The 14,614-nt window shown below is 55.6% G+C and overlaps 3 protein-coding genes across 3 annotated transcripts; all 3 read left to right on the top strand.

Moving 5' to 3' along the window:
- Window positions 1–420: 420 nt before the first annotated feature.
- On the top strand, window positions 421–1,443 carry JKF63_04862 (uncharacterized protein; the record flags this gene model as incomplete). The annotated part of the gene is made up of 1 exon (XM_067900833.1): window positions 421–1,443. One exon carries the CDS (start codon window positions 421–423, stop codon window positions 1,441–1,443), a length of 1,023 nt encoding a protein of 340 aa, XP_067757033.1.
- A 1,248-nt stretch (window positions 1,444–2,691) lies between these two features.
- JKF63_04861 (uncharacterized protein) lies at window positions 2,692–5,469 on the top strand (the record flags this gene model as incomplete). The annotated part of the gene is made up of 1 exon (XM_067900832.1): window positions 2,692–5,469. The coding sequence occupies one exon, from the start codon at window positions 2,692–2,694 to the stop codon at window positions 5,467–5,469; it is 2,778 nt and encodes a 925-aa protein (XP_067757032.1).
- Window positions 5,470–10,389: 4,920 nt separating this feature from the next.
- On the top strand, window positions 10,390–12,060 carry JKF63_04859 (uncharacterized protein; the record flags this gene model as incomplete). Its single annotated transcript, XM_067900831.1, has 1 exon — window positions 10,390–12,060. One exon carries the CDS (start codon window positions 10,390–10,392, stop codon window positions 12,058–12,060), a length of 1,671 nt encoding a protein of 556 aa, XP_067757031.1.
- Window positions 12,061–14,614: the final 2,554 nt, after the last annotated feature.

Here is a 14,614-nt window from a genome sequence, read left to right as displayed (position 1 = left end):
TTTTTCTTGCTTCGGTTCTCTTCCCCCCCCCCCCCCCCCCCCCCCCCCCGCACGACCACAGCGTGCCCTTGTGTGTGTTCAAGACTAGACAAGGCTTTTATCGGACAGCGGCAATAAAGGGAGGGGTAAGAACTGGAGAGGTACACCGCGCAGCTCTCAATTCCATTTTTTCTCTTCTCACACGACCAACTTTTTTTTGTTTTTTGAGAGGGGGGCTCTCTTTCTCTCTCGCTTCTGTGTTCATCCCCACGGTGCTTGTGTGTTTAGTTCATAAGTCTAAAACACCTCGCCCTCCCTCACCGTCTTCCCTCTCCTTGACCGACATATATATAAGTATATAAATATATATATCTTCACACACACACACACACACAGGCACATCCAACGCCGTATTTAGGCGCTTTATCCCTTGTCCAGACAATGATGCGTGCGTTGACATTGAAGGGCTTCGGTGGGGTTGACATGATGGCCATCAGCGAGGTGCCCAAGGCGGTTGTAAGCAAGGGGACCGATGTGCTCATCAAGGTCATGACAGCTGGTGTGAATCGGGCTGACGTGTCGCAACGGCGTGGTGATTATGCGCTGCCCGAAGGCGCGAACGAACTTCTCGGACTCGAGGTGGCGGGTGTCGTGGAGCAGGTCGGATCGAGCGCCAAACAAAAGATCAAGGAGGGTGACCAAGTGATGGCGCTGCTATCCGGTGGCGGTTACGCGGACTACGCCGTGGCGCACATGGGTTGTGTGATGCCGATACCTCAGGGCTATTCGTTTAGTGAGGCAGCCGCCATCCCCGAAACGTTCATCACTGCGTGGCAAATTCTTAATCGCCATGGGAAGGTGAAGCCGGGGCAAAAAGTGCTCATTCATGCCGGTGCCAGCGGTGTGGGCTGCGCGTCAGCGCAGATCACCGAGAAGTACTTCAAAGCGACCGCTATTACAACCTCGTCGCAGGAGAAGGTAGATGTTTGCAAGTCGTACGCAAGCGTGGCTCTGAGTCGCACCCGCGATGAGCTCGGCTGGGCGTTCGCACCGAAACTGAAGCGCATCTTTGGCGAAGAGAGCGTGAATGTAATTGTTGACCCGGTCTTTGGCGGCACGTATCTCACTGAGAATACACAGGTGCTCGCGCATGATGGTCATCTCATCGTTATTTCTTTTATGGGCGGGGCGCTGGTGGAGATGAACGCGCTGCCGCTGTTTCGGGAAAGGGCGCAGATCACCTTTTCCAAGCTGCGCTGCCGCAGTGACCATTACAAGGCAGAGCTTGTCACCACCTTTGAGCAGGAGATTATGCCATACATCAACGAGCGCATCATCTCTCCAATTGTGCACCGCACCTTTCCGCTGGAGGAGGCGGCAGCCGCGCACACATTTGTAGAGGAAAACCGCGGCTACGGCAAAGTGGTCTTGACTCTTTGCGAACCACCCAAACCGAGTTTGTAGCGCGTGGGGTCCGGGGGTATGGAGAGCGCCTCGTCCCACGGGAAGCAAAGATTTGATTCAGGGGAGGGGTCATGTTTTTTTTTTTCCCCTCCATCCACCTGCGTTGGATGAGAAGAGAGAGAGGGGGGCATATGGGAGATGTTTCGCTCGGTATTGCATCCCTTCACACCCCTTTTTCAATCCCTCGTTGGTGATTGGTGGTGGTGGTGGTGGGGCGGGCCTCCGCATATGTCTGTTTGTCTCCTGCTCATATTGTTTTGATATATTTTGTCTTCGCCCTCCCCCCCGTGCCTCTTGTGCGTGCACCCCGGTGTAGACTTTGTGCGTGGAGTATTTTTGAACTCCCCCCTCCCCCCGCTCGCTTCTCTGTTTTTTTTTTTGGCGTCTTCCATTTGTTGCTCACTTTCTCTTTTACCTTGGGTCTTTCGGAGAGCACTTCTCGGGTGTTACAAAAGAAAGAGGAAAGGGAAAGGGTGGGGGAGGGGCGCCGCGAACACATCGAAAGAATGCAACACGTTGAATGCGTCTGCCTCTCTTCATCTATCTTTATATATCTACGTTGATGTGGATATATCCACTACTAGACGAATGTTCTGAAACTTCGTGTGTTGATGTGGGATACGTGTGTGCGTGTGTGATATCTTCTGACGCGATCCACGTTGGTGAGGGAGAAAAGCGAAATGCCCTCCCCCCCTCCCTCCCTCCCTCCCTCCACTCCTCCACACACGCACACAACCAACAGCAACAAACGACACCGCATGTGTATATAAAAAAAAAGACACAGTGCACACCCCCAAAGAAGCCTCTGCGGAGAGCCATCGGCATACAAGAGTAGAAGTCTTGAGGTGAACATAATTTCTTTGACGACAGGGGGCAGAGCCCCCCTATCTCAGGGTCACCCAGAGAAGGTGGTGGTGGTGTCCAATGTGCTTCGCTCATCTACATTTGATCGGCTCTGCGTTACAGAGATGTGTGTATGTGTTTACTGTATGGTTAAATAGATGGCAACCATAGGCACGCGTGAGGCCCCCCCCCTCCCCCATCATTCGTTTTCAAATCTTTTCTTTCCGTTCCTTTGCTCATCTTCTCTTCCCAAAGGGACTCATCACCCCCCTCCCCCCTTCCCCCTTTTCGATGCTCTAGCACAGAGTCTGTCAGTCAACTGTCTATTTGCCCGAACTCGTTATCACGGGCTACTCACTTGGCTCACACCTTCGCTCTAGTTGTGCGTGCAACTCTTTGCGTCCAATGAACACGGGGACTAGAGCCCTCATCGTCACACAGGCAGCCGCGTCCTGGTCACCACCAGCACTGTCTCCGGCTGTGGTGTTTGCTGTGACACTGCTATCATATTCTGGACAGCGAAGCTGTGGTGCGGCACCACGATTAGCAGGCGTGCAGTGCCGACGTGCACAGTACGACACTGGTTGCAAGCGTTGCCCGGGTCATGTTGCACCGTTAGGCTCAAGGGGTTGCCCTGCTATTTGCTCCGGACTGCTGCACGTCACGCGTCTCTGCTACGAGCGCAACGTCGTACGCAACACCCTCGCTGATACGCCGTCTGGGTACATACAAGACCCTCGTGCGCATCCCGCAACGATGCCGCGCTATGAAGGCCTCAGTCGCATCGGGGCCGCTACACTGGAGGCGATCGAGCGCGAGCGGGAGCTGCTTGAACGTGAGGAGCTCGCGTACACGGGCTACACAACACTGCGCATTCAGGAGTTGAAACACACAGTCATGCGCAAGACAAGCACCACGGCAGAGTTGGAGCTCGCGGCAGACGCGCTTCGGGAGGAGCTCGCTGCCCTTTGCCCGTTAACCGGCCAGGAGGTTGAGAAGCCGTTGAGCAAAGAGCGGTTACTGCTCTTGAAGTGGCAGCAGCGCCAGCAGCGCCTGCAGGATCGTGAGAGCGCTTTCCAGGTCAACTCACCGAGCACCCCCGCCTTCCGCGTGGTTCCACAGGTGGACGGCACCGAAGTGATTGAGCGGCCGGGTCGTGACACGCCACTGGAATTTGTGCACGAGACAGACGACGCGTACCTGTCGCAAGCCGTGGAGGCGGAGGAGTTGTTACCTGAGGGAATCATTCGTGAGAAGACACTCATCACCGCCGCCGACGTGAACCACGTGCGGTACCTCCTGGGCCTTACGTATCGCCGACTGAAAAGGTGTGATGAGGCGGAGAAGATTTTCTACGAAATATTAGCTGACGATATCACAAACGTGGACGCCGTTGAGTCGCTGCTGGAGTTGGACACTGGCATGGAAGGATGGGTGCCGCGGATACGCTTGCTGCTGAACTACCTGGATGAGGAGTACACCAAGGCCGTGGCGGAGGGTAGGTTACAATCAGCCTCGGTATCGAACGGGGTACCGGTGATAGGCTCCTATCACACCGAGGAGCCTCGAGCTGCACCGGGTCGAGACGCTGTGGATACATCGATGTCTCGGTCGCAGAAACGATCATCCTCGCAGTCCTCGCTTGTGTCTCCCACGGACGCCGTGGTGGCGGAGGTGGGCACAGATGTCGCCTGCACGCCGACCCCAGAGTACAAGGCCCTACCCACCCTCGCCCCGGTGGAGGTAGCGCTATCCCTCTTATCTGACCTCATCGTCGAGGCGGCCGCACAGAAGATCTCGACCGACGGCGAGGGCGCAGCGTCGAGGTTCTTCATCGAGGCGCTGGGTCCCATTGTCAGTGCCATCGGCCGCGACTACGCATGTGCTCTTCTCGAAGCGCTCTTCCGCGCCATCGATGAGCAGCACTTCTTCACGCGTTTTGATTCTGTCGACATGTCTCCGGCGGCGCGAAGCTTCGCACTCTCTCTCGTGATCGCCTTCCTGAAGGCGTTGATGGCGCGCCGTATCCATGAAATGCTGCCCGAGCCCACCCGCTTCCATTTCTTTACGCTCGTGAAGCTGCACACTGCACTTCGCAGCGCTGGCCGCGTGCATGAGAGCTACAGAATATGCGAGCAGATGATGCAGCTCTATCGAGCCAATTCGCTGGTCCACCGCGCTCGCATGAATACCGCGCCGAGCGCGACTCTGGGGCCATCGCCACTGCCAGCGATCTCGTTATTGCAGTCGTCGCCGTATGGCGGGTGTAGTAGCGCGCTCGCTGCATCTGAAGCGAAGGACATCGCCACCGCTCCAACCGAGGTGGAGGCGCAGAAGGCCACTGATAAGGGCTGCTCGTCGCCAGTCCAGGCAGCCAACACAAACCATGAGCCTACTCCGGCCCCCGAGGGTCTTCCCAAGGAGGCGCTGTCGACAAAGAGCCGGCAGCCTGGCGGGCCGACAGGCATTCTTGACGATCAGGACTCCAACTACCGCGAGGCCTTTTTCCAATACGTGAGTGACCGCGCGCGCGACTCGCCAGCACTCGGGCGGCGTCTGTGCATGGAGGCCATGGCCGAATTCCCCCAATGCGCAGCGCCCTGGGAGACACTGGCATTGATTATGCATAAGGAGGACCCGAAGCGGAATCTCGGTGACGCCATTATTGCCGCCCGCCGCGCGATGGAGCTGGAGCCGTTCAACGTGAAGGTCATTGTGACACTCGCAAGCTTTTACAAGGCTTCACATCGATACGAGTTGTACGACCGCATGATGGATCGCTACCGACTCATGTTGTACATGGTAGAGGAGGGGGCGAGCGAGGCTGACATGGTTGCCACGGCTGCGGAGATTGCGGCTCTGGACGAACAGACACCGGGGGCGCAGGATCTGGTCGAGGAGACGGGGCGCACCATGAAGGAGTTTCTTGAGCGCATGGAGCAGGCGCTGACCTATTCCATGCCTATCGATAAGGAACCGCGCCCGTTTCGGGACGGACCAATCCGTTTTATAGCGCAGCAGCCGGACATGCGGCCGCCTGAGGTGGAGCCGCATGACAAAGAGCTTCTGCGACAGCTGCAGATAGTGGAGTCGCGACAGCAGCGCCAAGGGGAAGCCGCTGTTGACGAGAACAGCAAGGTCTTGTGTCCCTTTCCAACGCCGCAGCACCCGCGAGAGGGATAGAGGAGGAGGGGGGGGGAGAAAGAGAGAGGAAAAAAAGTGTGTGTCTCGATGTGGTAGTAGAAGAAGAAGCGTTTTCGGTGAATGCCTGGAGGGGAGACCCCCTTTTTTTTGTGTGAATTAGCGTGACGCGTACTCGCGTCTACTACGTTATCACCACGCCGACGACGTAGTAGACGAGTCCTCGTCAAAAACACAACAGCATAAAATTTACTTTTCACTGAGAGACGCATAGGTAGAAGGAGGGTGGTGTGTGAGTGTGTGTGTGTGTGTATGGCGGTTGGGGGGGGGGGAAGGGGAGAGAAAGAGAGAGAGGTGGCAGTAACGGTAGCACCATTCTCCCATACCACCATTTCCTGAGGGCAAAGGGGTTAGCCGGGAGGTGGTGTCGCAAGCGGGACTTGGCGCCCTTGCGTGTACTTTTGGTAGGACACCCCCCGGCTTCTCTTTCCTCCCCTTTACCCCCTTGTTATGTTTATGCTGTGGTGTGCGTGTGGGTGCTTGCACTGTTACACAGCACAACATTGTGAGGGGGGAGGGGGCGGGCCAGGATTCAATGCTGTATACACGATCTGTGTGTGGCGTCTTCCCAGTGTGTTTACATTTCTGACTCATCATTCCTCCCCCCCCCCCTCTCTCTCCCTCCATCCTGTGCTGCACCTCTTTTCATCCCCGAAACATATGTATACACACATCCATGTGTCCTTGCTTGTTTTCTGCTCCCCCCCCCCCCGAATGATGTCGTGGGTTTGGTTTTGTGTGCGTGTGTTCTCCCTCCCTCCCCCGCCGCTATTTTTCGTCACACAAACGCCCCCAAAACAACGCGCGCACCACTACAGCACATACGAGGGGGGGGTTCACGAGTGGCCCCTTCCCCCTCCCTCCCCCGACTGCGTTCCACAGCTGTGAACTGTTGAAAAAAAAATACTTCTTAGACATTTTCTCTCGACAGCTACACGTGTATGTGTGTGTGTGCATGTGTGTTTATATTAAAAAGGCCCGGCTCACACATTCGCCAACACGCCTAACGCATCGCTCTACTTTTAAAACTTTACTTTGAATGTGCATTTTCTTAAACAATCTGTTTTGTTTGTTTGTGTCTGTGTGTGTTCTTCGTTTTTAAATTTCAATAACTATTTTTCTTTTTGTAGAATTTCGATTCTTCTCTTTTTTTTTTTTTGCCCCCCTCCTCATCCCCCGTCCGTCCCCCCCTTGGTACGGAAAAGACGAGAGACTTCTGGGCGAAAGCCCTCCCCTCCCCTCCCCTCCCTTCCCCTCCCTTCCCTCCCTTCCCCTCCCTCCCCTCCCTTCCCCTCCCTTCCCCTCCCTTCCCTCCCCTCCCTCCCTTCCCCTCCCTCCCTTCCCCTCCCTTCCCCTCCCTTCCCCTCCCTTCCCCTCCCCTCCCCTCCCTTCCCCTCCCTTCCCTTCCCCTCCCCTCCCTTCTCCCCTGAGCGCCCTCCGTATTGTGCAGACCACCACTGGGCAGTTTTTCTGCGATCTCTGTCTCCCACAAAATATTGCTGGTCGCGTCCGTTTTATTTTTTTATTTATACCTTATTTTTCCCCTTTGTGTAGTTTTTCCTTTTTCGGATAACTCCCGTCGATCTGTCCGCGCCCCGATACTGAAAAAAAAAAGGATCGGCTTCTACTAGAGAAAGGCGGCTTTGAGGACAGGCCACTTGAGCACCGGCGAGCGCTGTCCCCAACCTCACATGATGTTTCGCCAGAGACTTATCGAAATAGACAGCTTCAACGTTGTCGACCGGACGGAGGCAGGCGGCGGTGTGCCCCTCATTGCCGCCGTGGCGGTGTGATGTTGTAGAGGATGGGGGGGGGAGGGGAGGAGGGAGGGGAGATGACGGGCGCCCTCGCAGGAAAGAGGGCCACGCCCAATTCTGCTTCTTTCCTGTTTCGGTCTAGTGCCGGCACTGGCTAAAAAAGGGCACTGCCACATTACTCGGAGTGCAAGGACTTGGCGAGCAGCGCTGGCATTCATCGCCAACGGCACCAGCATCCGCCCTCACCACGATCTCAGGCGCACCTCTAGTTCTAGCGAGCACCACAGGGAGCAGACGGGTGTGTGCCGCCGCTGGTGGTTGTTGATACCGGTGCGTACCGTTTTGACGATGCCAATGAAGGGCCCTCGACCTCTGAGATTCGCCCACAGGGAGGGAGAGGGGCACATGTGTGTGTGTGTGTGGTGTTTTGCTCTATCCGTGCGACGGCTGGGACGTACGTCTTCTCCACATCTCCGTGTTGGCGGCCCTTCCGCAGCCGCATCTGTGGACGCCGTGCGGTGACGAGAGACCTGAAGTGCGGTCGCTTCGTCAACGACGGCGCCAGGCAACGCTCGCTCTGCCGCCACGGACGGTGTGACAGCTGCGATGCTACAGAGCATGGGGCCTCAGAAACACGTTGGCCACCACCGCCGCTTCTACAAGACGCCTACACGTATACCCACAGAACGCCAACCACCCTTTTGGTTTTGCTGTACCCCGGCGCGGCGCGGGGACGGCGGCGCCGGTGCCCACTATTCGCGGTGGTCTTGCTGCCTTGCCGCAGGCAGCGGCGACGGCGGATCGGCACGTTATTGAGCGCGCCATCAATGATGCCCCACATCCTCTAATATGCGGGGCCGGCAGCTACCCTTCGGCGCTTGCGCAGGTTGCTTACAGGCGAGGTGTCGCCGCTGAGACGGGTCTTGTGACCCTGCGCAGATGCGGCATGGACCGCTGAGCGGTCTCTACGATCGTGTGCGAGGGGGAGCGGAGGAGGTAATCGTGGAGCAGGAGAAAGGCGGCGGCGGTGGTGGTGGTGGTGGTGGTGGGGGATCCACTCTGACGCACACAACGCGACTGCGTGTTAGGGGCTTGCGCCCCCATGAGCTGTACGACCCCATATCGGGGCTGACGCGGCGGCTGAATGAAGGTGCCGGCTGTGTATCTGAGGTCCGTGATGGCGACCGAAGCTGCCCGGAATTATTTCCGCCTCGCTCCTTCCCATGCGTGAACCAGCGGCATTGACAGGTGAGTTATCACTGCAACGACGATGATTCTTCCATCTCGATCATTGCGCCTGGTGACTCGGCCCCCCCCCCCCCCTCCCCTCGACGACGACGGGGCAGGTCAAAAATGGGGTGTTTGCTTGGGCTGACACGTTGAGTGGACTTGCCCAGATACGTAGAGAGCGGGCTGACTGCGCTGTCAGCACAGCTTCACTCCACTCGCAGCGTAACCGGACTGGCTCTTCATCTAGATGAGCGAAATCTGTGTTGGGCGGAGCATGCGCTTCTCCACACAGGTTCCGTGCGCAGGCTGAACCGCGGGCAGGGCTGACTGACGTGAAAGACACCCGGCGTGGTGCGCCATGGGCGGGCGCGCATGTGAGGGCGTATGTGCGAAGACCGAGGTGACGCACAATCATGAGTATGGCCCCGTTGACCTGGGCTACTCAGATGCTGGCAGCGACAACAGCGACGGTGGGGCAAGACCATTGGCCGCAGTTGCAGGCTCAAATCTACGAAGTCGTGTGTGTGTGTGTGTGTGTGTGTGAAGGGGAGGGGAGTAGGATTTTAGTCTGAGCTCGCACCGCCGCACCACGCCCGACATTTACCTCATGCCATCGCGCATAATCCTTACTCCGCAACTCCGGCTATGACTGCTGGGGGTGAATAGGGTTCTTGTAGGGATAACACCACCGTCCCATTGCTTGCATATGGGGGAGGAGCACGAACGGTTTGCCGGACTTTCAAGTGCACACCCAGAGGTGACCTTCGCCGATGCTGGAGATGATACGGGACCACGGCGCTCAGGCCACAATGACCACTGTCTTAATCGGATGCCTAGCGTTCACCTTGCAAAGAGGCCATCAGTGATGTATTTTGACCAGGGCGAGATCCCTTGCCTCGGCACTCGCATCTTCCGTATCAGCGTGGGTGCAACCACAATGACGGGGCGAGGTTATTCCTTCCCCCCCTGCTGCTCACACCTCTTCTGGAGGAGGTAGACGTGCGCTTACGCTTTCATGGGCCACCCACTACGGCCTACATGTGGCTGTGGAGCGTATTGGACCACGAGAGGCTTCTTGAGGTTGCCGACTTGAGATGAGATGAGAAGGGCGGCAGACGATACTGTGGGAGCTGGTGCGCATAATACGGGTCAGCTCAACCAGATGGCGCGGTGTCTGCTGCCACCTGAAAGGGGGAGGGGGGGAGGATAAACGAAGGGCATGAGGCTGTTGGCGGCTACGACCGAAGAGCCCCATTCGAATTCCCCCCTCCACTGTGTGTTCGTCTTTCTTTGCTCTTTGAAGGTTACGCGATGATTCTCTTCTCGCAAAAACTGGGATATGTGTCGCCCCCCCCCCCCCCACACACACACGTTGTGCTTTTTTAAACATAATACATCACTGACGCTCGCTTTGCGTTTTTTTCGTGTGCCCGCTGTAAAGGGCACAGCCTATTCTCACTGCGTCGAACGAACGGATCCAAAGAATGTCTTCCCCTCAAAAAAAAAAAGACAGAAGGAATCTTCATGAAGCTGGGGCATAATTTTCTTGTCGAACTATGGATGCGGGCTCTACACGCCCTTTTCATCTTCTCTGTGTATGCTGTATGGCGCCGGCAATCCGGCAGGCATGTGCGCTGGTTGTTCTACCGTTACCCCCCCTCCCCCTCCCCCCTCCACATCTCTTCCCCTCACCCCACCACCACCACCACCACCATTATCAATATCAGAGCCAGCGGCAAAGTTTAATCTGAAAACATATTTTCTCTCCCCCGCAAAATCTCCTTCCCCTCTTCTTCCTCCGGGCAGACAGCGCATGACACACACACACACACACACACGTTCTTGTTACCCCCGTTAAAAGCAAACAAACAAGGATTGAAAGAAAGGGAAACGAATAAAGCCGGAACTGAACATCATGAACATGTGTTCACGAAATAGTCGGTGCTGGGCGGTGCAGTGGCTGCTTCTCACGTTACTTTTTATGCTTCTGTGCTTGGGTAGTACTTGTGTAAATGCTGCCATCATCAAGACACATGCGTGGCTTAACCAACCGGCAGCAATATGGGCAACCATTACAGAAAATGAGCAGACGGCTGCTGCCGCGCAGTTGGCGTTGAAGAGTGACTTATCGGCTGCTGTTCACAGTATTGACAACGCAGCGACGACCGAGGTAACTGCACTGGCTCCGTACTCTACTCCGGGAGCCGGCCTGGCCTACGGCGCCAACGTGGAGTTCACTGTGACATCGGACGCACTGACGGAGGCAGATATACTCGCGGCGGTGCGCAAAGCCTCCCTGCCCAGCACGAGTTTAATCTTCTTTCCTAAAAGTGATTTCCCCGGATCCGTCAGTGTACTGGCGGCCGATGAGCCGTCGAGCATGACCTCCGTCGGACCTGCGGTACTGCCAGTGACAGGGTCGACGTTTTTCTGGAGCTTGATACTCACGCAGCTTGAGCAGGTAGGAGGAGCATTAGGCACAAATGCTTTGGCGGCTTCACTAGAGGCCGACATGCAATCGACTGTGGGCTCCACACTGACGCAGTTCCTTCTCCTTGTGGACATGTCGACCTACATCGTGAACGCGTCGAGCGTATATTTCCCATACTCAATGTGGGCCTTCCCTGGCACTGTGGTAACACCGACCACCTCATCTGCCATCCAGGCACTCGTGATGGGCTCGACGCTGGGCGAATTCAACAGGCTCATTCATGCGGTGCCAACACTGATCCCCACTATGTCCGACTACAAAGATATCTTCCCAACCCCTGCGGTGCCATGGACACCATTGCCTGGAAACCCCTTCGACCCCACCAGCCCTGTGGAAGTTCCTGTGAATCCGGTACTGCTTAACCTTACGGGCGATTACTTTCTCCTCTTCAGCGGCGAGGTGGAGCGGTGGGGCTCATTGTGGGAAGCACGTCGCGATGCCGTGTCAGCGTCGATTGAGAAGGCCATTCAAGCGATGCCGAGCGGCATGGAAAGCACGATCACCGCCAAAGTTCTTTCCGCCAAGACCGTGCCGAGCGACTCGACAAAAGTGGGCGGGCTGGAGGTAGTGTGCCAGGTTACACAGGGCGTCTTGACTTCCTCGGCGCACCTGCGGACCCCTGAGGAGTCGGCTGCAATGCTCTTACATGCTGACTACAGCGCCACGCAATCTCTTTACGACTCGACTGCTGGTGGGGTCATAACGCCCCCGGCGCAACCGGACGTGTCGATATTACAGTCGAGTGTGTTGGAAGCAACTCCCGGATCGATCGCCTCTACAAGGGTGGACTACGACTTCAGCTTTACTTTTACTGGGGAGGTAATCGGGGTTGTAGCCATGTCTTCCGCTATCGTCGGTGTGTCCCTTATCATAGGCATCGTTGCGTGCTCCTTCAGCTGCTGCTGCCCACAGCACGTCCCGACCGGCAGCAGAAAAAAGCGGTATGCGTCGTCGCGCAAGAGTAGTGACGAGAGTTACGCGGTGGAGGAGAACGCCATGAAAGTCAGGAACGTCTTGTCATATCCTGATAGTCAGGTGCACTCTGCAGATGACCAAGGGAGGGGCCGAAGTACAATGCCCGACGATGTCGCTTAACGAGACATCATGGTCAGGAATGCGAACCTTTCTCGGGCTGCGTAACTGGCCTTGCAGCCCTGGGATGGCCGCAGCGCGCTGAGCACAGGGGTGTAACCGGCCGCAGCGCGGGGACCCTCGTAGGTCGGTGTGAGACCCCCCCCCCCCCATCCTCTGTTTCACTCAGCCGCCGCATGCACACCTACACACGCACCTTCCTCCCTTCCCCTTTTTTATATTTTGTCTTCCCCCCCCTCCCCCCCCCCCTCACTCTTTTTTTCATCCACCGCATCCCTTACTTGACAGCTTCCCGTTACAAGGCAATCCCGTATGTGCAATATCAAATTTCTATATACTTTTTATTATTTTTGAGGGGGAGGGGGAGGATGGAGGTTCGTCTGTGCTGATACTCTATTTTCTATTGGAATGTCTTTTTTGCCCTTCCCTCCCATTCCTCTCATTCCTCATCACCCTGGAAAACAGTTCACTTCCCCTTTCCTTTCTTTTTTCTACTTCTTTTTCTTTTACTTCCCGACTCTCCGCTCTTTTTTTTTTGTTTTCATTGTGTGTGTGTGTGTGCGTGCATGTTTCACACACACGTCGATGAGCTCAACTGCGAGTCGTCTCGTTACTTCTTTGTGCTTCCTCTTTTCGTCTTTTATGCGTGTGAGCTGTTTTTTGATCTCGTGTTTCCCACTGTATTTGTTTCACCTATTGTATATCTTTGTTGTTTTCTCTTTCGGGGGGGGATCTCGATAACAGCCACAACAAAAAATGGTCGTCGTCTTTCTGTGTATCTGAGCGTGTGGTTTATTGTATTAGAGTTCCTTTTGAGAGAGTCCATGTGTTCCGCGCGGTCTTTTAAGTTTGTTTCTCTGCCATGAGGCGGTCATGGTGCATTTTACGTTTTAGTATTTTTTTTTGTGCACCCTCTCCTCTCTTTTTTTTTCCCCTCCAAGTGCGCTACGACTCCTCTCCGCGTTTGTTATCACGTCTCCGCAGTTCACCCCCCTCTTTCCCTCCCCCTCTCTCCCTCTCTCTCCCCCTCTTTCCCTCCCTCTCTCCCCTATTTCCCCTTCTTTCCCCCCCTCTCTCCCCTATTTCCCCTTCTTTCCCTCCCTCTCCCCCCTATTTCCCCTTCTTTCCCTCCCTCTCTCCCCCTCTTTCCCTCCCTCTCTCCCCCTCTTTCCCTCCCTCTCCCTTTTTTAGGTCAAGGCGGAAAAACATTTTTTTTTGTGTACATGTATATATTTTGTCACAACGTCTTCAAAAAAAACAGAGATGATTGAAAATCGAAGCGTTGATGTTCTTTTTTTTCCTTTGTTGTCTCGTATCAAATGTATGTGCTCTGGCGTTTGGCACGCGCTTTCGATCTTGTGTGTGTGTGTAGGTGTGTGGGGAGGTGGGGGGGGAGGGGGGCACATTGATCGCCTCTCCCCTCCCTCTTTTTCGCTTCTAAGGAAACCAGCGCAGCCCTCACCCCCGTTCCGTTGACGATACTTATTCTCTTTTTTGCCGTCGTTATTTCGTGGAGTCGGGCACGGACGGCGTAGGGGGAGCCCGAAGCGACTCCTCACTGGTGACCTTGGCGTTTCACGTGCCTTGGTGGCTGACGCCGGAGGGACACCTAACTCCCCCCATCCCCATCCTCCCCATCCCCCCCCCCTCCTCAGCATGGTTCTAAAATCCATATGATGGGGAGGGAGGGCGGGCGGGCAGGCGGGTCTCTCAGTGACTCAAGCGTATTCCTTTCGACCCTCAGTGTCTATGGATGGGGGTGCTGGTGCCAACTCGAGAGAGGCGCTCTGTGGCCGTCACCGTAAAAAGAAAGGCTGTGGGGGGTGGCCTTTCGAGCCAGAGTGTGCATATGATTTTAAAAAATATTGACCGTACTCTGAGGACTGCGTCGGCTTTGCTACAACATGTATCTAATATTGCGTCGCGTCCATCGACCAGTTTGTGTGACAAGGCCTTGTGCTCAAGAGTCTGGTGCTGTCGTGCAAATTATGTGTAGGAGGAGAGAAGAGGGGGGGGTGGGAGGACCATGCAGTACTCCCAACAATGCTTGTGTAACTCTCTTGTTGTTTCTGTTGTTACAGGCACGGGGAGGCTCGATTTCATATTTTCTGATACGCTTTCTTCTTTCTCTTTGGCTCTCTGTGGCTGAATGGCTTATGTGCTGGCTGTAAAGCAAACAACGAAAAAGATGGCTTGATGCCGTGCCTCCCCTCGCTTGCCATGTCCCGTCTCTTAAGCGCCAACCACCCCCCGTCTCTTATATCTACGACACTTGTCTAAGTGACTTGTCAGTATATTGCCACCTTCCGATCTCTCCAGCGCAGCTGTCTGGTTCACCAGTATCACCGCACTTGTATGTGGTGTTGGAACACTCACCAGACCAAGAGCGAGTCGCCAATGTTGGACCTGAGACATGAGCGGGGAGGGGGGAATCGGCTGGCTGACAATGTGGCACCGAGGACAAGAGGAGGAAAGGTGTGCCAAACCGCATCCTCTGTCGCAAAAAAAAATATATATGTATATGTATTCCAACTCAGGAAGCGTTTTTTTTTTCACT

This window comes from Porcisia hertigi, chromosome 23, assembly GCF_017918235.1.
Source record: "Porcisia hertigi strain C119 chromosome 23, whole genome shotgun sequence".
Lineage (NCBI taxonomy): Eukaryota > Euglenozoa > Kinetoplastea > Trypanosomatida > Trypanosomatidae > Porcisia > Porcisia hertigi.
Note: the sequence above shows the minus strand (reverse complement) of the source record. Positions and strands in the feature narration are given on the sequence as shown.